At 36.2% G+C, this 26009-nt stretch overlaps 1 protein-coding gene across 3 annotated transcripts in view; it reads left to right on the forward strand.

The window, feature by feature from the left end:
• Nucleotides 1–2370: 2370 nt before the first annotated feature.
• The window catches only part of LOC117287943 (transcription factor 12-like), a 98996-nt gene continuing 75357 nt past the window's right edge, over nt 2371–26009 (forward strand). For 2 of the 3 annotated variants that reach the window (XM_033768589.1, XM_033768591.1), the window contains exons 1-4: nt 2371–2545; nt 5811–5869; nt 10172–10280; nt 17189–17271. In XM_033768589.1, the coding sequence (XP_033624480.1) occupies nt 2461–2545; nt 5811–5869; nt 10172–10280; nt 17189–17271 (336 nt within the window). In that variant the 5' untranslated portion in view covers nt 2371–2460. The remainder of the gene's footprint in view (nt 2546–5810; nt 5870–10171; nt 10281–17188; nt 17272–26009) is intronic. The other variant, XM_033768590.1, reaches the window with a different exon arrangement.

Genomic DNA, 26009 nt, shown 5'->3' on the forward strand with positions numbered 1-26009 from the left:
ATTTAATTTATAATAATTATATAAAACCTTTATATTTGAATAACTAAAATTATTAGAAGAATTATAAATAAGTTTAAAGACTTCAACAAACTATATTGCCCATTTACTTAATTGTCATGACTGTTCTGTTTACAATCCAGTTTACAATCCATTAAGGTTTAATCAACTATCATGCTTTACAGTTTAGCTTTATATATAATCTTTGGGTTGTAAATACTTAAATACATGGTTTTTTATATAAAGTCCAAAAGGAAAAACCAGATCTAATGTGAAATACTCTGATGGAATTTACCCTCAGTTCAAGCCTCAGTACACCTTTACTAATTTCCCTTGAGTACCATTTTTAATATTAAATCGAATAAGGAGTTAAATTGCTTCATCATGTGCTTGTGATTACCAATAATTATGTTCATTTTTGAAAGTCTGCATATGTGGGTATAAATTTATATGAATGTAGGTTACAACTTGTGAAAAACTTGTCTGGAAAGATACAGGCCTTGTGGTGATAGCTCAAAATGAATCCAACTTAATTTTTAAAATGGCAACCTTTACCAAATTTATATATAAAAAAAAATAATGATAATTAAAGATAGTGTTTTTGAGGTTTTCTTTTCTTGCCATTTATTGAAATTTATCAAATGGACACATTAATTGTTTACTCATTTTGTGCAAATGACAAAACATCAATTCCCGTGAAGGTCATGAGATCCTTATATTTTCGTTTTACAACTAGTTTTCTGTTTAAAAAGATAAGGAAATAATGTTTTTTATTTATTTATATTTGTTTTTATGGTCTTTGATTCTGACAAAGTGTTTTGCTGATATCTGTGCTGATTTTTTTAATTCGCTTCCATATGAGTCAAAAGATATAAACGTCAATTTGGAAAAGGGTAAAATCCCAAAGTTTGTAAGTTCTTTTGTGAAAAAAACATAACACCAATTTGAGGGTTTTGTTGAAAAATAATACTGATACTGATGACACAGGACTTTTTCAACAGAGGCATTTTCTTGTATTCAACAAACCTTTGTTAAGAATACCCTGAAAATGAGACTTCTTAAAAACAAGAGCTAAAATCTAATTATTTGGTGAAATGATGCTAAAGTGTTGAGATATTGTTCATGTCTACATGTCCAACTCTCGTGCACATGTATCTTGTTGTTTCTATTAAAATTTAAATTAATACAATGTTTTATCTACATTATCATGTCAGGTGAAAAACTCTTGATTAATAGCCATTATGACTGTGTTTGGCTGTGACATTTTCAAATATTGATTGCAGTGAGCATTTACTATGATGCCATGACTATGCACTGAGTATGCCCTATAGCTGTCTTCAACCAGCTAGATCTTGTTACAATGCTCTACCACTGACACTTCTCTAGAATGAGATTTAATAACATGGCAGCTAGCAGTGCTATGCTACACTCTTGCTTTGCCATATTAATCCAAGCAGTTTCGAATTACATCTGTGAGGCTGTAGATTGTTGCCATTGCAAAGTCTTGCAGACAGGCTTGTAAGTACAGTGTACACATACACATTTATTGTGCACATTCACCAAATGTTTCAAGACATCAGGTATTGATCTTTTTACCCCTTGGAGAACTTTTTCAGTAGTATCACAATTAATGTTTTACTGTGCAGTATTGTGCAAACTAGGAGGTATTTCTTTAAACACATCTTCTCCCGTGATTCTACTTTTTGAGAATGCACTATATAACTTGAGATGTTACACAATAAATGATACTTTCTTACTGTCTCCTTGGTTGTGTTGGCTTGTATCATGAAGTAATAATACAAGGTCGTGTGTGTCAAGCAGGGTAGAGGCACACATTGTGATTGATTTTGTACAATTTGTGTACATTAGGCCTATATACACAAAACTTTTTCTACTCCATGGACACTCTGAAGCAAGATGTGTTTTTCATGTGTATGTCATGAAATGAAGGTGTGCACATGTAATAAAATATAATGTACATGTACACATGTGTACTTGTGTGTGCGTGTACCTGTGGGTGTACATGATGTATATTATGTACATCTGTATGAACAATGCCCCTAATGCATACATGCGGGCATTATGGGAAAATACACATCCCCATGTGGTTAAAAGTGTAGTACATGCCCATGTGCATGTACATGTACATCTACAGTGTACATACACTGTACACAGTTTACCCTTGCCTATTGGAGGCATGCAGAAGCCATAATGGGCCGACATGTCCATCAATCAGTCTATTCATTGAACCAGTCAGTTGCTCCATTCAACATCACTAACCACGCCTACTACACACTGCATATTCATAAGGTTGAATGGCATGGCCTGGCCTACTGTTGCTTTCATATGCATACATTAAAGATGGCCCTGGTGGATCGCTAGCTAGCTGAATTACACAGTGTGCAAGTTTAGTAAGGTTATGGTCTTTGTGTCTGTGAAATAAACAGTGAATTGTGTCTCAACATGAACAAGTCTCGTGTGGATCTTTACATAGACAGAGGACCCTTAAATACTATTGGCAGTCATAGTATGGGTTGTAATGTCCGAGGTATGTATAAAATTATCAGTCTGATTCTGACTCTGTAGTGATGTGGTTATCATTGTGTGAACAACGCTATGTGTACATGTACGATATGATGTACGATGTATGTACATCAATCACTATTGCCATGGTTTTGTTTTTTTACTTGCGTTACCCATGGTACATGTGTATGCATACATGTTTGTACCACATTTGATGGTTTATTGTGTAGTTGTATGAAATAATGCTTACGTTCAAAATTTAATGTGTGAATAATCATGATGACTGTTGTAGTTAGTTAGTAAGCAACTCTTAAAGAAATACATTAGTACCATGTCTGGCAAATTTCTGATTTACAATGCACTACTACAAATGTTATTAACATGCCATGCCTAGTTGAAGGTACATGTACACTAAATGGGACAGAGTGCATACAACATGTAGGTTACACAATTTGCATTGTCAACGCAAACATAACTTATAATAATCATTTATTTTGTAAAAGTCTTCTGAAGTACTTAAATTGTCACTTGTTGTCACTATTGGTGATTACTCAAAATAATTGTTATTAAAAACCTTACTTGGTAATGGGGAGCTGTTGATTAATGATAGTATAAAACATTGTGAGAAATGGCTACTAACGTAGTTTTCGAGAAAGAAGTAATTTTCCACGAATTTGATTTTGAAATTTGAGACCCCACCACATCCACTGAAAGCAACTTCTGTGTTTTTTTCTTTCATTATTCTCTTGCAACGTTGACGATCGATTGAGCTCAAATTTTCACAGGTTTGTTATTTTATGCATTTGTTGAGATACACCAAGTGAAAAGACTGATCTTTGACAATTACTGATAGTGTCCACTGTCTTTAAAGGAGTTTTTAAAAATGTTTAAGGTAGTAGATATATGTGTATCTCAGCATCAGGTATTTTTCAGTAAGTTTTACACTAGTTATTAAGCCGTTTTACATATTATCAGCGTCTTTGTTGCAAACATATGAGTAGCTGAAGTTTTATAACATATCAAATACCTTCCAAGCCTGATGGTGTAGGTAGTGTGACATGATAATGTTGTGCCTAGAGTGATAGTGCAAGAAGGATCACTAAGTCCAACTAACTTACAATTGGTTTTCACCCCCAACATGAAGAATTTTCTTCTTTTACTTAAAAAGATTGATGCCCACGGATATAAAAAACAAATATTTCTATCAAAGAAATAAAGTCAGAATTTCATAAACTGCCTGAGTTTCATCTTCTGACTAGGCTACCATTTATCATCGTAAAAGTCTCCCAAAACGGTCACTGTGCACGTCAGTACCACTAAGAAATTAACATTCGCTAAAAAGATACACAATGCCAGGTATCCAATTGCCATTTTTGTAAATGGTGTTTGAAGCTTTGCATGGTGTCGAGAATAAGAGTAACTATAAATATAAATATGAATAGTAGATTTGCAGGTACAACCATGGGTAAAATCTCTTTTGAAGGAGTGTTGGCTCTGAAAAGAGCCGGTTTGGTCTGGACGTTTCGAACAGTATACGCTGCTTGTCTTCAAACATGTACTGTTTTCTGAGTCAAAGTATTCAAGGCTCATTTAAATTGAGTCATGGTTAGTAATCGAGGCACACAGCTTAATGTAAACATAACAAAGTTGTGATGAGAGACCAGCTTTGAATCCGTTGTTGATGCAACTCAATGAGGTTTACTTACTATACGCTCAACTCTTAGCAGTCAGAATGATATAAAACCATAGTCTTCAGACCATTTATGGTAAGCCATGGCTCAAAATTGAGTTTCAGGCCTTGGAAATAATCCATTAAATTCCGGGCGACTTGAACGTCATTTGAAGTACGCTCAATGTAACATCAGTAAGTTTGGCTAAAATTTAAATCGAAAATGATTTACTACAAAAATTTAATAATAATCTCAATGCAATCTTTAAGAATTCACAAACTTGCCACCTTTTCGAGGTTGTCTTGCCCTATATACCTAACAAAAAGAAGTAGGTAAAACATGCATTTTTCGAGGCAATGCTAAGCACTACAATGCAAGCAGCACAAAAAAAAGGATTTTTCAGTTATCATTTGAAGAATTAATTGAATGTAGATACTGAACATGATTACCACTAGTGATTAAACATGGACTGTTAACTTCATACTGGTTCATAAGAGTGGACCAGGGCACCAGGCCATAGGGGTGTGATTTAGGGCCTATGTATAATAGATCCTGTCTTCATGTGTATGCCAGAGGAAAGTTGATGTACATTGTACATGTACTTGTACAATGGTGACATCCAGCAGGCATCTTGTATGTTTATTGATATAAGAAGGTCTGTTAGACTTAAAGGTGGCAGTGCCTGGCTATTATATCCACAAACAAGTGATATTTCATAATGCACTTGACATTTAAATTGGGTTGGTAAAAGAAATGCACAGATCATTTATCAAAGTATTTTGGTACATGTACATGTGTAAATCAATGTTTTTAATGCAATGAGTGAATGGTCAGTCCAGTTCCCTCCCCCCACCCCCTGCCTGCCTCCAAAGTCATCTGTCATTATTTTGTCACTGTTGATGCAAGCATAATGTAGTTCATTTAGCTAGTGTTCCCATTTGACTTTATTTAAGTACTACGACTTTTCTGTAGATCGACTGACAAAATTAAATCCAATGGGGGTGAATGGTAGACTGACCTCCCTGGCATCCTCGGTAACTTATCAGGGCCGCTAAAAAGTTCAATGGGAACAGCTCCATGCTGTAAACCTAACAGGACCACGCTGCAACACGTTTTATGCAAACAACATCAGTTCATGTACACGCCACAACTATAGTGCGCATAAAAGTGGTAGTATGCAGGCCTGATACTTCACGGAAGCAACGAAGGCGATTGCCGCCCCCTAGTAAATGCATTGGTGCCCTTGAAACACGGTAGAAATTTACAATTTCCTCATCTATAGAGTGCCCTTTACCAAGGAGAACATGCCTTGGTGCTCTTGCCCCTGTCAAACAAGAAGCATACACGCCTGAGTATGGTTCCCTGTCTCATTTGCACTGCTGGCGGTGTGGTATTATCATGGAATCGTATGCAGCGTGTGTACATGATATGTAGTGAGATACAAAATCTAAGCACAGCACTTTTTTCGATCTCATCCAGTTGCTGCAGTTATTCTACTGTCCTAGTTAGAAACATGGCATAGTTGATAGATTTTTGAGAAGAAAGTGACTCATCAACAGTAGAGTATGTCATGACTTGAGTTTGAAGTAATTAGATCCTATTTTGATGTCCTTTTTGCAGGTATGGATGGAGGCAGTAACTCGTGGAGTAGTCAACCAAGTCCAAGCTTTGATACAAGGGTGAGTTATCGTTAGTCTGGCTTTCTCTCGTTTCTGTCCACCAGAAATTAGCAACAACTTTATTGATACAAATCAACTTTTATCTCATCAAATCTAGGCCCTACTTATTCATTGTAACTGAGTAATCACGGTATTTGTTCAATTCCAACCAGGAGTTGTCACATTCGTGTACCAACAGTAGTTTTCTATGTATCCGACATGCTCTGTTGGCAATTTCAATACTGCATTTTAAACAAACTCATGACTGCTTGTGCTGTAAACAAAAAAGAAAAAGCCTGTGATCTGAAAGGTGTTGAGAATACACAGTGATCCATTCAAAAGAGAATGTTTATTGTTTGCAGTTTCCTGCCCTGCCTTGGTATGGTTGTATATCAGGCGAGAGGTTCACCACACACAGCATGCACGTTCAGCTTGCACAAGGATAAGCAACATGTAGAGGGCGCTACATTTTTAGCAATAGCTTGTATACATTTTATTAAAGAGCATTGTGTTTCACTAAAAACATTTCCTGTAACACATCTTATGTTAAAAGATGATTGGTCCCAGTTATTTGGATTGCACTGGCCTAAAGGACATTTCCTCTAGATTATGTGTTTATCATTCTCATCACAAACATAAGTCATCAATAAATGTTGTCACCCTTCAACAATGTCACAACAGGTTTATGTACTGTGAGTGTGTGAGCAGCAAGATATTATAATATGTATTGACCAAACTATGGAGGACCAAAAGTGGACAACATAATTTTCCATTTTTTTTTTAAAGAAGAAAATGAGAATTTACTTTCATGTAAAACCATTTTTTTTCAAAATCTTCATTTTCTGCTAGCAGAAACTTGGAGTTTATTTTTTGCCAGAGACTAGCGATCGAAAAGTAGACAAATCAAATTTGCAAATTTCTACTAGGAGAATTTGGGATTTTACTTTTTGGACCAAACCATATTTCCAAATTTCTGCTAGTAGAGTTTTTGATTTTTCTTAGGTCCTCGACCTTAGCCTACACCTTTTCTTATTGTTTCTGCAAAATGTCTTGCCCAATTTGTATTTCGCCATAAGGGGATCACACAACAATGGTAACACAGGAAATGATAAGGCACGATGTTTGGCTGGACCTTAATTTCAAGATCACGGTTAGGCCTATCTTGTCTCCACCAGTCGCGCAAAAAAGTCAATCTTTTAATATTTTGTTAAATATAATTTTCAAAAATGTTTTATTGTAGAACAAAATACCACAAACAGAATACTATTGGAAAGCAACTTTTCCTCTATTTGGCTTCATCAAACACAAACTTATTATCAGACTCACAGAAAACCAAGATCACAAAACCACTGAACGACAACTAAACTGAGATGTGATTTCTCTACATGTCAGGACGTGACAATCAAGGGTCTACTAAACGTCGCTGAGTCAACAAAGATCAAAGCTAAATTTGACAAAGCTAAATAGTGGTGATTGCCAGATTAGTTTTCCAGCTACCAATGATGCGTCTACTCTGGCAAGGAACCTCCAAAACGGTAACGGGGAGGGAGGTCTTTAGCGCCAGCTTGTACAATGACCATTTTGGAATATACGGAATAAAGAATTCATGATTTACTTTTAGGCCTATTCAAATTCAGTATTTCTCGCTTCCTGGACTAGTCGAATATTTGTTTGGTCCAAAACAAACGTTCAATCCTAATTTCTGCTAGAAGAAATTTGGAAACTTGGTTTGGTGCAAAATGTAAAATTCGAATTTCTGCTAGTAAAAATTTTGCAATTTGGGTTGTCCACTTGGCTACGTTGTTGATGAGTTTGCATTTTAACCAAGAAAGCTGAATTTATCTCTTAAGGTTGGAGGGTAGTGAGTTATGACTATATTTGAGACAAATTGTAAACAAACCCTTGATTCCCTTATTAGTAACTGGTGGAGGATATGGCAAGCAAATCCTGACCCTGAAATGAATTAAGAGAAGGGGCTCTAATTAATCACAAGAACCATTGACACTATGTGGAGGAAATCCTTGTACCCGCATTATGTGGTAGTCTGCATGATGGTCGCCCCTCACACTCACTTGTATGATTAGGTTAATTTGCCAACCTTAAAGGAACACGTTGCCTTGGATCGGTCGAGTTGGTCTTTGAAAAGCGTTCTGTAACCGTTTGTTTTAAAATGCATATGGGTAGAAAGATGTTGTAAAAGTAGTATGTAGAATACAATGATCCACACAAATATGCATCCCATAAATGGCAGACCGTGTTAGTTCGCAACGTAAAAGGAAAACCGTGAGTGATACTTGTTTGGATCATTATATTCTACTTTTAAAACATCTTTCTAACCATATACATTTCATAACAAACGGTTTCAACTCTTTTTATAAACCAACTCGTCCGATCCAAGGCAACGTGTTCCTTTAACATTGTCCAATTGATCAAAATCGTCATACTTAAAATGTTTTTCTACAATTCATCTTCTCTCTTCCTTGTGTCATTGGACTCACTCAGTGACCCAAACGCCAAGTTGTTGTTGTTATTTTTTTTTTAACATACGTATGTATGTATGTATTTGAAAACATTTCATAGTATCATGCATGCATGTAAAATTTCAAGCAAAAAAGTACACAACATTTGCCAATTTTGTTTGGCCCTTCTTAAAACACAGTTTACTAGCCCGCCAGCGACAAGTTACTTTTAAGTTGAACGCATCACTATTAACAATAATGTGCACAATTTTCAAAGACACAGTTAGTGTAGGCCTTTAAAGGTGAGGAAGTTTGTTGTTGTGTGTAGCAGTTTACAACACGCTTGGAATGTTCAGTGTAGGTTGGTAGGATGAGTTCAAGAGTTCATTTAAGACGAGGTTCAGATGGTTTGAGAAAATGGGCCAGTCTGGTGGACCTTGTCTTAAGGGATTTGGGTACTTTTTCAAAATGTCCATAGATTTACATTAAACTTACAGGGTTTGAAGATAATGATAGTGGAAAGCTTCCCTTCAAATATTACTTACTGATGTGCTGTAGTTTTGGACAAATGAGTAAACAAAATTCATGAAAATACGTTTGTAATTGATTAAAATAATTTTCGTCTCATGAGACAAAAATTATTTTCATGACATTGTTTTACTAATTTCCCCAAAACTACAGCACCTCCGCACGTAATATTGTCAGGGAAGCTTTCTACTATCATTATCTTCAAACTGTGTAAGTTTAGTGTAAATCTGTGGACATTGTGTTTTTTTGTCTTACAAAAGTTACATAAACCCTTTAACAAGAGTAGTCAGTATGTATCTCAAAACACTGGCAATTACAAATTACCAAAACATTTGCATTGAGAAAAATGTATTTAGTATTTATGTTTGTAGACATGTAGGCAATGATAAATAACACATTACATGTACATGTTCATATGTACAGTGTATGCATACATGTATATTGCAAAGAAGAGGTCAGGTTAGGCCAAGCAAGTTGAAATATGATTAGGCACTGGGGCAAAGAGGTGAAGTTTCTGAGTAAACTCAGGATTGTGACCCTGGTATTGGTAGAGTCCCTGCTGATACACAGTAAGCCCATGGAGACTGACTTCTCCAGGTTTCAGGTAACAGTCGGAAATGAACAAAGAACTTTCTTGGACCAAGTCTGACTACTAAAACATACAATTGTACATGTGATATATGCCTACATGTATGAACTGCAAAGTGTTCCTTCAATTATTCCCTCTTCCTCTGTGTTTTTATTGTTTTTATAGTTTTGTTAATGTTTTTCTGGGTGCTGAGTGTGTATTTACTTTTTGACTGTCTGAAAAACAAAATCAATGTTAATATGAATACTGTAGCTAAAAAATTATAAATACTCTCAATTTAAGCCCACCCTGCCAAATAAATTAGCCATAGAAAATTATTAATGGAATTTTGTTTTGCGCAATCGACTGACGAAGTTCTACCACATCATACTTTCCTGCGACCATCCAACAACATAAGACAGCCTCAAAAAGGCCGTGAAGGACACTAAAACTTATGATTGCTTGTATCTCGTGTTGCTAGCACAATGTTATGATTTTTTTTCTGCCAGGAGTGGGAGCAAAAAATGAGACAAGCCATTTTAAATTGTTAAATGCACTCAATTGACTCAATCAACTTATAAACTATGTATTTGTTGTAGGTAATTTAATCAAGCTGATCAATCAATGCCTTAGGCCCCTTGCCCTGTATGTCATTTGTTTGAGTCTAGTTGGGATAAGATTTGCTCTGTTTTCTTTTAAATACAGTGTATTCTATCATCAATTGACATAGTAGGTAATATGCATTGTGTTGTATTATTTTCTTAATAGGGATATGAGCATTCACACAGTACAACCTATGGAGAAATGAATGATAGAATAATGGATGGAATGCCAAGTAACTATGTCAACTCGTCTTCAGCAATGTCTTCTATTATGGGTATGTATTTAGAATAAATATTCGGAGCATTCTCCAAACACAATGTTCATAGTAAGTGAAACTATGAAATTAACCAGGCCAGGGATATTATTCTTTTAAGGGTAAGACCATTTTGACTTTATAGACCATGGCATACTGTAAAATAATACCTTTATTTTGTCCAGGGTAATTCTACTTGTTAGCATTTGTGTTGAGATAAAACGCGCACCATTTATGATGTGCAGTTTAAACAAGCTTTGACAAACGACCCAAGAACTTAGTCACAGCCATGCTGCTGCTGCAAACAAGAATAATAATAACAGTGTTGGGTGCAATCTTTGAAAAGATGGACTCTCTTGAAATTCGCGAAAGCTGCAAATTGTTTACGGTGTTAACTTTGTAAAAGTTTCAAAATTCCAAAATGCCTTTGTTACCTGACATGTCCCTTGTAGTTTATTTTTTTCTCTGTAATTTTGGGTGCTGCGCCTTGTCTGCCAAGTGTCTTATCCGCATGCAATGACGGCAGATGATCATAAAATGCTCTAGTTCATGAACCCTTGGCTGAGCAGCAATATAACTAGTTAGATTCATATACTATAATATGTGTCAACAATTTTGTTTGAAAGTTTTGATGCACTTCAAAGCCAGTGTTTGACATGCAAACCAATACTTGATTTTTCATTATCAAGACTGCTGTTGTTCATGAGCCCTGATACTCATGAGTCGTGTAACTCAAAACTTATGTTACTCAGGACTTGAGTCTTCTCTTAATCTTGAGTCCTGGGCCCAATTTCATTGAGCTGTGTGTCAGTCGATTTTGTGCTTAACAGACCCCCTAGCAAATTTTTCATTTGATAGTCTTGGTTAAGCAAGGTTTTTTGCTTATAGCTTTAAGCAAACAAAAAGGGTCCTTAAAGCCTCTATGTTTTGCTTAAGCACCCTGTTTGAGCATAGTGCAACATCATGCATGAGTTGTGTGTGTTGTGGTGCATCTGTGTGTATTTTACGTGTGTTGGTATGGTGTAGCGAAGTAAACGAGGAGTGTCTAAAATGTTCCAGAAATGTTGTACAATTCATCTTCTTGTTTACTCTCAAGTTAGTGAGTAAACCTTTCAAGGGGCACTTTGAACCATTACAAATAATACATATCAGACAGAGAAGGTGATTACTTTTTATTGTCACTTTTCATTTATTTATTTTGCCCGCCATTTGGTCAGCACCTTCTTTGTTACCCAGGACTCCTGTCATTCAGGTCTCCTGTTACCCAGGGCTTTTTATACTCAGATCTCATGTGACTCAGGACTTCTGTTACTCAGAACTCCTGTTACTCAGAAAGAACTCCTGTCATTTTGTCATTATCACCATAGATTTACAGTGTACATGCAATGGTGCAAATGTACTGACATACATTGTTGTGAAAAAAGTCAATGTGATGTGTCATTGACCATGTGGTTAACAGTCCAGACATGATTTGAAGACAAGTGGTAATTGACATAGAGTAAGACCCTAGGTCCAACCATGGTCCAGCCAAGATCCCAGTTGTAGGTAATTACACCCTGATTGCTACTCTCTTGGAAAGACCCAGGAACTTCTCCATGTACTGGTAGTCTTTCCTGCTTGAGGCATTTAGACTCTGTGTGGGGAAACACCCCCTGCTAGTTGTAGGTGCCTACAGCTCCTATTTGTATTAATCATGGTGAGTTTGACCTGTGTACCTACTGTTACAATCTTAAGGGGGAATAGCACACTCAAGGAAATGGCCGAGTTATAAGCTGTTGACAAAATCGATGGGTTCGGAACAAATATCGAAAAAAGTTTGAGAAAGCCTTCGCTACTTAAAGGTCAAAGATTCAAGAAATTTTATTGTATGGCCATGAAACTCTGTGCATTTGATGGGCATACAATAAGGGAATCAATGTGTGGTGAAGAGGTTTTCAACTAGTGTTTTAATCCCAACGAGGCCTGGTTCTTCGTCGAGGTAAATTATAAAGAACAAGGCCTCAGCGGGTTTAAACCACTAGTTGAAAACCGATTCAACACACTTTGATTCCCATTCATACATGTGAATTTTTCGGTCAAAAACATCATCACTTTTTGGTCAAAAAGTAAAATAAATGCAAAATTTTTAATTGTTATATGATTTCTTTCAACACAACACCCCCTCCAGCTATGAAATGGTAGAGCCCTCCGCTGCCCTCGCGTAAACAACTCTTTATAAGGGAATGCTGTGCACGTATCGCGTGATGTGGCTGACGGTTTCAGCCGTTGCTCTCGACCAATAGGAATGAAGAAACTGGCTTATAAGAACAGTCGCAAGGTCGCGTGTCACGCTCATGAATTAACACTTTTTACCGGTCATTAACAAAAGGTTTATGCACACCCACGTGACGCGCTCTCCACCAATAGGAGTAGAGAAACTGGGCATGGCTGTTTATAGGCCGAGCGGCTTATAGACTGACACCCCCCCCCCCCAAAAAAAAAGGATTTTTGGTAATGTTCCGAAAAATTACGGTGTGTGCAAACTTAAATTGATAAATCTACATTGTTGAAATTTGCCATGAATCTAGCATATAAAAGTTCTAACCAATTCCGATTCTAACCACTGTTAATGTGCATGCATGAAACTAACCAGCCATAAAATCATTATTTATTAATGCTTCATCAAAATTAATATTGTGTTGCCTCTTCAGGGACTAGCTTTATGGATAAATTATGACAAGTCCTAGTTTTATCCCCAACAATTATAGATCTGTTCAGCTTACATGTCCACTGGGATGTATGGCATCAGATGTAAAAGACATCTATTTTAAAATATATCAATCATATTTGGGATTTAAGGCATTGCATGGTGAGGTATCAATATATATTTGGTTTGCGGTAACACCATGTGTGTATCTACTTGCCATGTAGAGTTTGTTTCTAGAGAAATGTCTTTCTTTATTCTACTACTGCGGAGTAGATTTATCGGGTGTTCTGCTTTTCAACTAACGCTTTTTGGTGTTACAGTGTATTTATAGAAGGTAGCCATGTACATCACACAACCATGGATAAACAGTCATGTACAAAGAGGTTCCAAAGGTCCAACAGTCAGTATGCTGTGATTGGCTGTTGAATATCCATATTTAGGAAAGCAAAGTTAGACCATAGAGTGGTCCTTTCTCTATGGTTATAGACTTTCACACATTGGTCATAATGCACTTAGTTAAATAAAACCTGCACAGTGTATGCAGGTCTGATTAGTCTTGATTGGTGTTGATTGGTAATGCTAACTGTTGTACTAATCATCAGTAGAGGGCGCCACATGAACTACTTTGGAAGGACTGGGCAAGTCTATGAATCTGGGTTTGTTTGACAAAGATTCTCTACTCCAGTAAATTGATTGGTGATATTGGGGACTACATTTTAAAGACACTGGACATTATTGGTAATTGTCAAAGACCAGTCTTCTCACTTGGTGTAAAAATATCTCAACATATATATGCATTAAAAAAAAATTGTGAAAATTTATGATCAATTTGTTGTCTAAGTTGCGAGATAATAACAAAAGAAAAAACACCCTGGTTTCACAAAGTTGTATGCTTTCAGATGCTTGATTTCAAGACCTCAAAATCTAATACTGAGGTCTAATTCTTAGGTGAAAACTACTTCATTATTTCAGAGGGAGCCGCTTCTTACAATGTTTAATACTGTCAACCTCTCCCCATTACTTGTTACTGAGTAAGGTTTTATGCTAATATAATTATTTTTAGTTATTACCAATAGTGTCCACTGCCTTAAAAGTCTGAAACATGTTCCATAATACCAATCTAGACTAGGCTGAGGAAACTGTGATGCCCTTTTTTGTAGAACGCATTTGCCATGTTCAAATGAGTAAGGATTGAGTAAGGGGAGATTCTGCTTTGAAAAAAATATGTTATCCTTAACAATTATGAATTTCCAGTTGTCTAATCAGTTGCATAAAATCAGCTGCATGGATATGGAAGTTGACCTTTAGAATACAATTGTTCTTCAATAGTTAAGAATCATGCATTACAAAATACACCCATATCCTGTTCATTACCATAACTGCATGACCCGGACACATGATTGAGTAGACCAGGGCCCAATTTGATAGAGTTGCTGAATCACAAAAAGTTGCTAAACACAACAAAATTATGGTTAACAGCCAAACTATCAGCCAAGTACAATTAGTAACTGGTATGCTTGTAAAGTGCAGATGCAGAGAACATCTCAGACTGTTACCTACATGTCTCAGGTGTCTGTGTTTACCCTATGTAAGCCAGACTGCTATATTATTAGCTACCTAAAAAGCATGAAGATATAAAAAACGTTTTGTGATTTTGTGGGGGAAAAAAGAACTCTTTTTTGGGATAACCTTTTTGAGGTCGCCCTTTTTTTGCAACCACCCTTCAAGGTTTTTCTGGTACATTGTATCTGGCATTTTAACTACATCGTTCAGCAACACACTGATTACAGAATTTAAGACATTGGAAACAGGGTTCAGATGATGATGAAAAAAAGACGGCTACTCCAGTGGACCTCAGTTCAATTCACATTAAGAGGAAAAAAACCTAACATATTTGCCTCTTTCAAATTTTGTAAGGGCTTGAAAATCGATTCATGTAAGCTGTGTGTATCGTCCCCAAAGTACAGATCATTTGTAAACAAACATGTTTGACATGTGTATAGTACGCATTTGCACGCGCATGTTTTCGTAAATGCAACCCAAGTAAAGTTTGCTGTCTGAAGTTGTTGAATAACATGACTAACTGCAAGAATGTTTGTGTGGCCATATACTTAAAAGTTGCAATAATCTAATTGTTATTTTTGCTTTGCCTTTCCTCTAAGAGCCTTAATTTCTTCATACCCACAAACTTGTAAAAGACCTTGCAGCAAATAATGATAATTTAATTTGTGTGCTGTGAAATTTGAGAATTTGATTGTGAGAAAGCAATGCCACTGTCATCGCCCTGCCATCATATATCAGCAATTTTAATTTAATTATTACTCAATTATACTCAACCCATAACATTATTCCACTGTGTGCTAAGAGAAATCAGGCTTGGTATTCACAAATCTGATTGTGTTAGACTGTGGTCAAGTTGAGAGGTTTGTTTTGGAGATGACCATTTGGTTGGTACAATAAAAACAACTCCGCTAATTTTGTTCATAGAGCCTAGATGTTTGTGTGGTGAGACAGATTTCACATGTAGCTGGAGACACATGTACATTATTCCTTCAAAGCAACCAGCAATTTCATGCTACCTAATTATTGTAATTTAATTTGCTGTGAAGGTAGAGTAATTTTAGAGTTATGACATTTCAGTAAATGTGTTATTTAATTATTTGTTTTGATCGAATGTGTACAAGCAATGGAAAGGAACTTGTGGCAAGTATATGTGTCGTGTTTAATGCAGTGAAGGAATTGTTTTCAATTGTTTCATGGAGATTTGTTACCGTGTTTCATGTCAATGGCTGATGGGCGTGATTTAATGTTGGGAACATGCCAATGTTTTATTTTAATATTTTATTTTAATATTTATCCGTATTTAATTAAAAGATTCATTCACAGATTTTAGAATGGGATCATTTACTTTTCTATTTGAAAAAGACAGAGTACCTCACAGTACATGTTTGAATCTTAATTTCCTGTGGATAAGATACTGGGCAGACAAAACACAGTACCCCAAATTACCGAAAAAATATATTGGGTCCAACAAACAATGTATAAGAAGCATTGTCGTATAAGATGCAATTAGTACGACACTTGGGCTTGCCAGGACCTGTTAATTGCTGGTACATGTACATGTACTAATACTAGGGTCAATGTGATGGTGTGTAGGAACACTGACCATGATATAAAGGGATTGATATTTTCTTATAACAATGATAATTACAAAATTGCTTCCCTTTTTTTTTCTATTTTCATTTTAAAGATTTCTTTCAAAAATCAAGGCTTTGTAGTTTTTATTGTCTCACAACTACTGTGCAGATTCAATTTCTAAACATTTCCTTAAGAATGGACTTCAAGTCTTTTTGCAAGAGACAGTGAATGCTAGAGAGCACTTTCTCAGTAAGGCTTTTACATGGAGTTGTGTTCTATCTTTGAAGATGGCCTTTTTTTGAAGATTGCGCAAGCATTTTGAATATTTTAAACAAAGTTTCCACGGTTAAAAAAAGGCAGCTTGCACGAATACCACAAAGTCCATCTTAAAAAGCTAGCATGGCATTGGCTTAATCCTGGTTCGTAACTCCTGCGAACGCGAGTGCGATGTGCATTTGACGTGAATTTGACGTAAAAACTCTGGAAAGTTGAGCACAACTCAACCTGTGAAAATTATTTGTTGTGAATTTGTGAATTCAACGTTTTTTTTGCACTCGCAGGACGTATGAACCGGGCTTTAGTTCTTCGGTCAGTACATTTGTCAAAGCTTGTTAAAACTACACATAAGGGTGTAGGTACTTTTTGTAGGAAAAAAACCACAATGTACACAGATTTACACTAAACTTACACAGTTTGAAGATAATGATAGTAGAAAGCTTCCCTGAATATATTACGTGCTGAGGTGCTGTAGTTTTGGGGAAATGAGTAAAATAATGTCATGAAAATAATTTTGGTCACATGAGACAAAAATTATTTTAAGCCTTTACAAACCTGTTTTCATTACATTGTTTTGCTCATTTCTCAAAAACTACAGCAACTCAGTAATACTTGAAGGGAAGCTTTCCACTATCATTATCTTCAAACCCTGTAAGTTGTATGTAAATCTATGGACGCTTTGAAAAAGTACCCCAATCCTTAACATGACGGTTTTGTATGAGGACAAATCATAAGACGTAGAATTAACCTTGAAAAAATAAAGGTAATATTTTACAGTGTAAATGGAAGGTTTCACATCAAAGTTTTATAAGATTTACTTTTATCTCAGCAGGAAAATCGAAGGATCCCTACACTATGCCCTACCCATCAATGTCCAGAGAGTCTAATATCACACCCAATGCACAGATAGCGGTAAGTCAATTCAATTATATAGTGTTATAACACACCTCTTGCTTGTTCTGTATTATGGTTGGCTGAAACACGGTCACGTGGGATGAACTAATATAGGCTAGTGATCGCGCGCGTGTTTTGCGGGAATAGTACCAGAGCGGGCACTAGTCTTTGCAAATAGTGCCCACGGTAACAGCGCCCTCTCTTGACTTGAGCCGTGAACAACAACTACAAACTCTTTTTTCTGTTCTTCTTTGACATTTAACACCGAGTTGTGTTATAAAACACATATTGACTGGCATAATTCGGTAACTAGTGTACGTCTATTCCCCCTCGCGCCTGTGAGTGACCAGAAGAGGGGCCTATTTCCCTCTCTTCTGGTCACTCAAAGTCCCTCGTGGGAATAGACGTATACTAGTTAATACCTCGTTGCCAGTCAATATGTGTATACTATCATCTTGTAAGTCTACAGAAGAAACATTCGTTAAGAAAGTGACAGACTGCAACTTTAATCAAAAAAATTACATGATGCAAGGGTTAATGTGTTATTGTTATTGTTATTGTTATTGTTATTGTTATTGTTATTGTTATTATTATTATTATTATTATTATTATTATTATAAGGTATACATGTATGTATAACTCACAAAGAATGGTCAAAACAGACATTATGGCAGGATAGTAGTGCAGCACATTTTTACCTCATAAGCCTTGCTTATTAGGTTTATGCAACAGAAAATTTAATAAGAGTAACTATAAATATAAACATGAATAATTTAATCATAGTAAAACTTGCCCTCCTCATAGCTGAGATTGAAGGTTGGGTCATCATTTAGCATGAGCACCTCTAGTCTTGACTTCATCAGTATTCACTTGTCTTAATAAATAATATAGCCTCAGTCACAAACAGCTTCTGTTGTTTCCTAACATCTTGTGTCCCTGTAATGTGTTAATTCGCTCTCATCCAAGGGTGCTTGGATAGGCTAATTATTTTACTTGGATAGGCTAATGATTTTACTTGGATATGCTAATGATTTTGTTGAAATTCTTGTTCGGGTTGTAGCGGTTCTTGATTTGATTGATCGGAACAATGTGCGTTTCAATCAAAACTTGTACGCATATAATCAGTTATTTAGTCCTTTTTTTTTTAAAGCAAAGTTGAAGAAGAAAAAAAGTTATTCATGTAATTATTAATGTAGCAGTTAAACCCTGTTTTCAAGGCAAAGAATGACAATTAGTTACGATGGAGTAACACCATAGAGCTACATTATTGATGTCTCATCTAGCTGTGTAAGCAGAGAATGCCTAGTACTGTGGGGTACGCACGCACACAAGCCCTGCTAACCCATGAAATACGCTTGACGTAAGCACAGAATTCCCTGCTTCCCTGATTCTATGCTTCGGTAAGCAAAGCCATGACATTGGGCCCAGGTCTCTGTCCTCTCAATCGTTTTGTTTGAACATACAATACATTGACACTAGTGACAAATCTTGCAGGTACTCTGCTGTGGTACTTGTGTACACTGTAGGCAATAAGGCAAACCTCAATCCACTTGTCCCGATTTGAATGCCTTGGTTTGGGTGCCTGACTTCCAGCTATAACACTGCAACCATTAGTATGGATTGAAAATTGAATTATGCAAAATGCAACAAAATACTGAAAATGTAGAGTTAAAAGTATAAGTGGGGGATGCTTACCGGCAATGCAATGAGACACATTTAAATGTCAATAATATTTATTTTGATGCAAAAACGGCATATTGCTTGTTAAAACATTGAGAAAGTCTGCATGGTTTGATGCAGGCACTAGTTAAGGCTTGGTCACACAGGCCTCGATAACGAGAACGAAAACAAGAACTTGAAAATGCACGCCAATGTCTTTTTGATTGGTTGAATAAGCATGGGTGTATTCTGTGTGGAGCAATTTCAACCAAAAGAATACGTTCTCTTTGCATCATTATCGTTTTCGTTATCACAGCAGTATGACTCTGCCATTATTCTAGCATTCATGGCATTATACAACCTTTACTTGTGAATGATTCAGGCTTTTGATTTAACAATCATTCATCTGAACAAGTAAAACATCTGATGATACTACACTAACGATGGTTGGATGTCCACTATATGGCATCTTCTTTGAAATATGGACCATTTTACAACCTCAAATGTCATTTTTCAAAAAAATAATTTTTAACCTTTCAGATATTTCAAATAATTGTATACATATTAAGGTTTACTAAAATTTTCATATAAGGATAGTTCAGTTAATTATAATTGTGGGGTGACTGATCATTTCAAAAATGTAGAGTCTGCAGCAGTGAAACCTGTGGTTATATATATTCAATTCAAATCACAAAGAACATTCATTGTTTACTATAATGAGGCCCAACAGATAAACTTTCAAATAAAATCAGTAAAAAATCAACAAAACACCAAACACAGAAAATATAAGCCTTACAGAGCAGGGCAAAAGGTTGACAGAAAAACAAAGCAAAATTGTCTGTAATTATTTTTTTTCTGGCACAAGACTACTGTAATTTCTCTGATTATTGCAGCCTCTCATACCTCACATCTATCAAAAATAAAAACTTTGTCAAGCGTCCACATTTTGTTTTTAAGGTAAAAAACGTCAGTTTCGAACGTAATTTTTGACAGATTTTAAGTGATGATCGCCAAAAAATGACAGATTTGCATGACGTTCCAGAAAATAGACGGACTTAATTGCAAAATGACATTCCAGGCTTTAACCTTCATGCAATCCACATGAAACGTACCTGAACGGAAGTTGATTTTTTTTCCCCAAAAACTAGCCTTCTAAAGAAAGTATTTCTGTTGTAAATCATCTGAAAGACGTTTTGGTTTTTCGTCTGGAGTTGTGCGATGGATTGTCGATCGGCAGTAAATGCCGACGTCATTTTCTTGACAGAATTATTTTGCCTGAGTACAAGATCGCGCAGAAAAACATGTGCTGATCGCGCGTTCCGTAAAAACACTGAGGGTGCATGACTACAAGCAGACGTTTGAGGGGGTACGTCTAGTGTCAAAGGTCAACTTACTGGCTGATAAGAAAATTCATGAACGTCGCGCGGAAGTAAATGACAGACATGGGAAAATTACATCGCTGGAGATTTGAGAAACTGATTACTCTGATAGTTGACCAGTTATCGCAGCAATCATTGTCACAAAATAACTAAACAGGTTTTCTTTGTATTTTTTCCAAACTTATTGAAGTTATTAAAAAAAAAAAAATTGTAGGACTTTGATTGTCTTTTACTGTTAAATTATTCGTCAACATCTCCCACCACCTGGGCATTCAAAAGTTAAATAGATGCCCTACAAATATGAAATTTTGATCATTTAAATACCTCAATTATCTAACAGGTTGTTGAGGTCTGTCAAAAAAGCTAATGTCAGGAACTCCAAATCTTCTATCTTGATTTATTTGGAAGGCATGGGCTGTCAATACTGTGTATAATATCTTGCTAGGTACCTCTTAGTTTATTACAATGTATAAATAAACAAAATAGCTTTCACTTATGAAAATATCAGGGTCCGAATTTCAGACTTACAAATGGTCCACATAATAAAGAAGATGCCATATGTGTACTACTTAGGTGTGCCCATGTGTGTATGGATGCACCTATTTGAATCCAGTGAAGTTAAACTGTTTACAGGTGTAGGTATTTAGAGTTCAAATAGGCAGAAGCAGCTGCCCCATCCAGCTGCCATTTTTTGCAAGCAGAGTGTCATACTTCTATTTATAAGTTTAAGGGGAAGCCCATTCAGGTCTATTTTGAAAAGTATCTTATTACATCACCTATTCATGATTGTGTTCAAATTAAGCTCATGTGCATTTGTTAAGTGCATTGTGCAATGGGACATGTTGAGTGTAAAACTAAAAGTTAACCAATGTGTGTACTACATGCATGATATAATTGTTGCACGCTGTGACGGGTTCCATGGCGTTTTGTACACTCAAGAGGGAAAATGGCACTCGAGGCGAAGCCATGGGTGCCATTCCCCCTCGAGGGTGTACAAAACCCATGGACCCCAGTCACAGCGTGCAACAATTGTTTTGTTATACCTTTGTATAATAATGTTATTCCTCTTCTCGAAGTTCTGTTGTCATCTTCAAACATTATTACGATGAACTATTCATTGTTTAATAAGCAGACGAACAAGAAACAATTCCCTCGAACCCGCGGTTGTCTCGTACACAGCGCTGGAAATCGACCAACACCGGGAACGATCAAGGTGATGTACACCGGTGTACATCACTTTTCGTGTTACCCGGCCCGTCGAGCCATGTAACATGCGTTTTTGTTGCGCGTCACATGATTGGTTCTCGACCAATCAAACTTCACAGTTTGTTACCGAGGTATAACAAGCATGCATGCATACATACATTAATGTATACATTTAATATAGATTTACATTTAGTAAAATAAAGGCCCCCAAACACACGTTCAGAATTATGGTTTATCAGGTCATCATTCCGACCACTTTTAAAACAAGTAAAACTTTTCTGGACTACATGTACCGAACAATAATACACGTACATGTAGCTAAACACTGCTTTGCATTGCAACGTCAAACATTTTAAGGAATGAAATTTAACTTTATATTTTGTGAAACTTGAAGATCTCAATAGACCTACATGTACATAAGACCTATAGGACTCAAGATCTACAGAAACATGTATTACTACATGTACAGTTTGTCTGGTTATAAATGAACTAGGTTTCTTGGTTTCTGTACATCTAAATATTGCCGCCATGTTGAAATTCACCCTTGCATAAGGAGAATGGTATTGATTTGTATATATGACAAGTATTTGGGACATTGCTTTGTATTGTGCACCTGCCTGCTATAATCCTGACCACATTGAATGATCATATCCTATAACCTCCATCCCAGGAAGCTCATTATTGTAAAGCATGGATCAACCCTGAAGCATGGCTTCAACAATCAATCACAACATGACATTGAATTACCAAATATAGAAGCTGATAATCTTCTAGGTCCAGTCAAGTCTTCAACTACATGATGTACTATATTCAAGTCACAACTGAATAAGACATCTACAACATTAGCTATTTACATTATACATACAGCAGAACAGTACTAACACTAACAAACACTGTTAAATCCTTGGGGGAGGTATAGTGGTAATTTGGTGTAGTGATTTGTTGCACATGAGTAAAGACAAATTTGAAGATTTGGTCTGTGAACACTGAGCATAGTGTTTTAATATAACAAAATTAGAGGTTGTACAAAACCATGTGACTCGTCCTGACAAGAGGCATTTTTGCCATTGGTACGAGGTGTACTTGCGCAAGAAACTAATGTCGTCCCATCTAAACCTACAGAGATTCCATTTTTTTTATTTGGTGCGGTTGATGGCAGGCCTTGTTTAGGCAAATTTTGAGAGAAAAATATAATAGGGTCCCTGAGGGGTCAAGGGTCAAATTTGTGACACTCTGTGAAAATGAGTCAGTTGTCGCCCAATGCATTGTTAAGCTATGAACAGTTTAATGTGGATTTTTTTTTTTTTTTTTTTATTTATTTTTTTTTTTATTATAAATACTTTTTAAGATCTATATTTGCATGGTAAAACTTTAGAACACTTACTTTTAGGCAATAAAAACTTTGAATACAACAATTTTGTAACAATACTTATGTCTAATTTGTATCCTTTAGCGCAAAATGGCAGTTGAAAACATCACTTTACTTGTAGTACGTTTTTCACAAAAATAGTGTATTGGCTAATTTCAAACAGGAGTAGCTCAGCAACGCGATACACCCCAAAGCTTAGACATATACCAAATTACTGCTGCTGGTGTGTTCTTTCCAGCCATGCATATAACTAAATTCTTGAAATAGTCAACATCTGACTCATTTTCAGGAGCGGGTCACAGTTGACCTATACCTGCTGGTACACACAATTATGTTCTAGTAATTACTCAAAATAATTTTTAGCATAAAAACTAGTATAAAACATTGTGGGAAACGCCTCCCTCTGAAGTGACATAGTTTTTGAGAAAGAAGTTTATTTCCACGAATTTGATTTCGAGACCTCAGACATAGAATTTGAGGTCTCAAAATCAAGCATCTGAAAGCATGCGACTTTACGTTGAGATCCACCAAGTGAGAAGACTGGACTTTGACAAGTACCAATAATGTCCAGTGTCTTTAAACATAAAAAGCTAACTTTCTTCTGTGGCAAAGTTAATGATTTAGAAGTGAACTGAAAAGGTTGACAAACAATATCAATGTGAAACTGAGCCCTATTCTCTTTACTTGTTTTGTAACGTGTCAATTTCAACAATGGTTGTATTCCTGCTGATTGGCTGCTTGGATACTTACAGATGAAACAAAACTGTGGCTACACCAATTGCATATTTTGATGACTCTGCAGTACCACTGTGGATACAATTTTGAACTATAAAAGTGAAGTGATATGAGTTCAAAGTGATTGACTTAGTTTGCCACATGTTATCTCTACAAATGAAAATAAAGCAAACTATGTCACCATCCAAACAGTCTTGGTCAGTTTTGCTTATATTAATAATAATTGGCTTAAAGTTTGCAGTTTTTTTGTCTTAGTGTTTGCATGTCTATAGTATACAGAGCAGTTGGTAGGACGTTATGCATTACAAACTTGAGTTGGATAGAAGAGGGAATCAAAATGTCGATAAAGATACAATGTACAGTGATTTACATGAAGTGACTCAATCCATCCAACAGTCGGAAGTCAGTTGAGTCCATCAGTCACATCAGCAAGTCTGAATATTTGGAATTGGAGCCTGTCTGTTTTACACCTGTACAGGTGCAGACTTGACTGAGTAGCAGTATGCATATTAGATGATATGCCATCACAAAGAGCCACAGGGTTCCTTCAAAGTCCAGTTTTGCAAGCTCTTTCTTTGACTTCCATACATGTTGAGTACGTGTATGCACATATGATATTTCAGTCATAACAGGATTAAGACCAATGATGGCATGCCCTCAGGTGAAAGTGCTTACTCATATAGTAAGCTTTTATAAATGCTCATCTCAATTGCAGTTTCATCATTATACATTAAAACAAAATCAAAGTTAAGTTTCGAACACCTGACTAAAAATAAACCAAGAGAATATAAAGTCAACTGAACCCACTTAAGCCCTCATCACTCGAGAACTGAAAACCAGCGACCGTTGTTTTAAACTAGTGGTTTAAACCCGCCAAAGCCTGATTTCTGATTACTTTACTGATTCAACACATGATTGCCATTTATAAATACCTGACAGTTTAAAAAAAAAAGTAAATTTGAGAATGAAACTCTGCAAGCTTTTCGCCTAGTCGGTCGTACGCAATTTCTGCGTTATTTTCTATCCATGTGAACAGGCCAATTAGTAAATGAAACTGACATCTTGTTTCTGCCTCATCTTGTTTCTGCCTCTAATAAGGGCTAATGGCGTGCGACTATGTTGGGAAACCAGACTAAATGATTCTGCCACAGACCACTGATCTCAGTGCAAACTTTTGGGGTTCGTTCACTATGAATAAATTTATTGTTTTGTTCGAGAATGATTTTAAATAAAAATTTGTTCAAAAATTGTCTCAATATAGTCATAACACACTACTCTAATTTCACAAGGCTTCAAAACCCTCCAACTTTTGGGGATAAATTCAGCTTTCTTGAGTGTTAAAGTCAAAGTGATGAACAAGGTTATAACATCAGAAATCCAAGTTGTATACTCCTTATACTGATTCAGTGGCCACATTGGCTAACTGTGTTTAAACACTTCTGGCTGTAGTTATATCATCCGTTTAAACACACCCATGTGATTTCCTCTCAACCAATAAAAATGGAGAAACTGTCCCAGGTATTTATGAAGTATTGTTATTACAAAGTAACAAATGTCTAAATTAATGCGGGATATATTATGCATTGATGGGGCAATTTGTTGGATCAGATTTGACTTACTATACTAGCATTGTTTGAGTTCCTTTGGCCGAATTCAGACTGTCAACAGTTTACTAGTTACGTTTTAATTCAAGAAAGTAAATTGAGTTTATTTAACTAAAATTGTTGTCTTTGAAAATGTGATGTCAAATGGCTTTCCACCTCTCAGAATTTGCCCACTTCCCTCTCATAATGTTCATCTAACACAGCTTTGTGGCCTTGTTGTAAATACACTGTCTTCTTACCTGTACTGTGTAGATACCTCGCTCAGCCAAAGGGCTGAAATGGCTCAATCAGTGGGCAATTACTGTTTGACTTGTTTCAAAACATGAACACCTAAGGCTACATGTTGTCTTACAAAATGATATTTAGACCCAATGACAGTTGTTTGTCAAGTGTCGCTTAAAGGGTGAAAATACAAAAGAAAACAATGGCAGTTGAGTTTTTGTTAATAAGTACACTAATAAGACTATTGCACTTGACCTTTCATTTCTAAAAGGAAACATTCAACAGGTGTGAATTGCCTCACATTTTCTTGTGCATGGTGCCTATGTTGTCCTTGTAACTGCAGTTGTCAGTACAAAATTGTATGTGGGAGTCGCTACTGCCTCTCATCCAATACAGCTGTTGCCTCAACCCTCAAACATATTGATTTTTGGGGGATGTGTATTTTTTTTTTGCATTTTCTCACATCCCTGTAGCATTACTGACACTACACAGCAAAGCAGACTGTGGTTTGGGATCTTTCGTTGGGATGCAAATATTACTGGTGAGATATCCCCTGGCAGTATAACAGATGTCCAGTCCCAG

This window comes from Asterias rubens, chromosome 3, assembly GCF_902459465.1.
Source record: "Asterias rubens chromosome 3, eAstRub1.3, whole genome shotgun sequence".
NCBI classification, from domain to species: Eukaryota; Metazoa; Echinodermata; class Asteroidea; order Forcipulatida; family Asteriidae; genus Asterias; species Asterias rubens.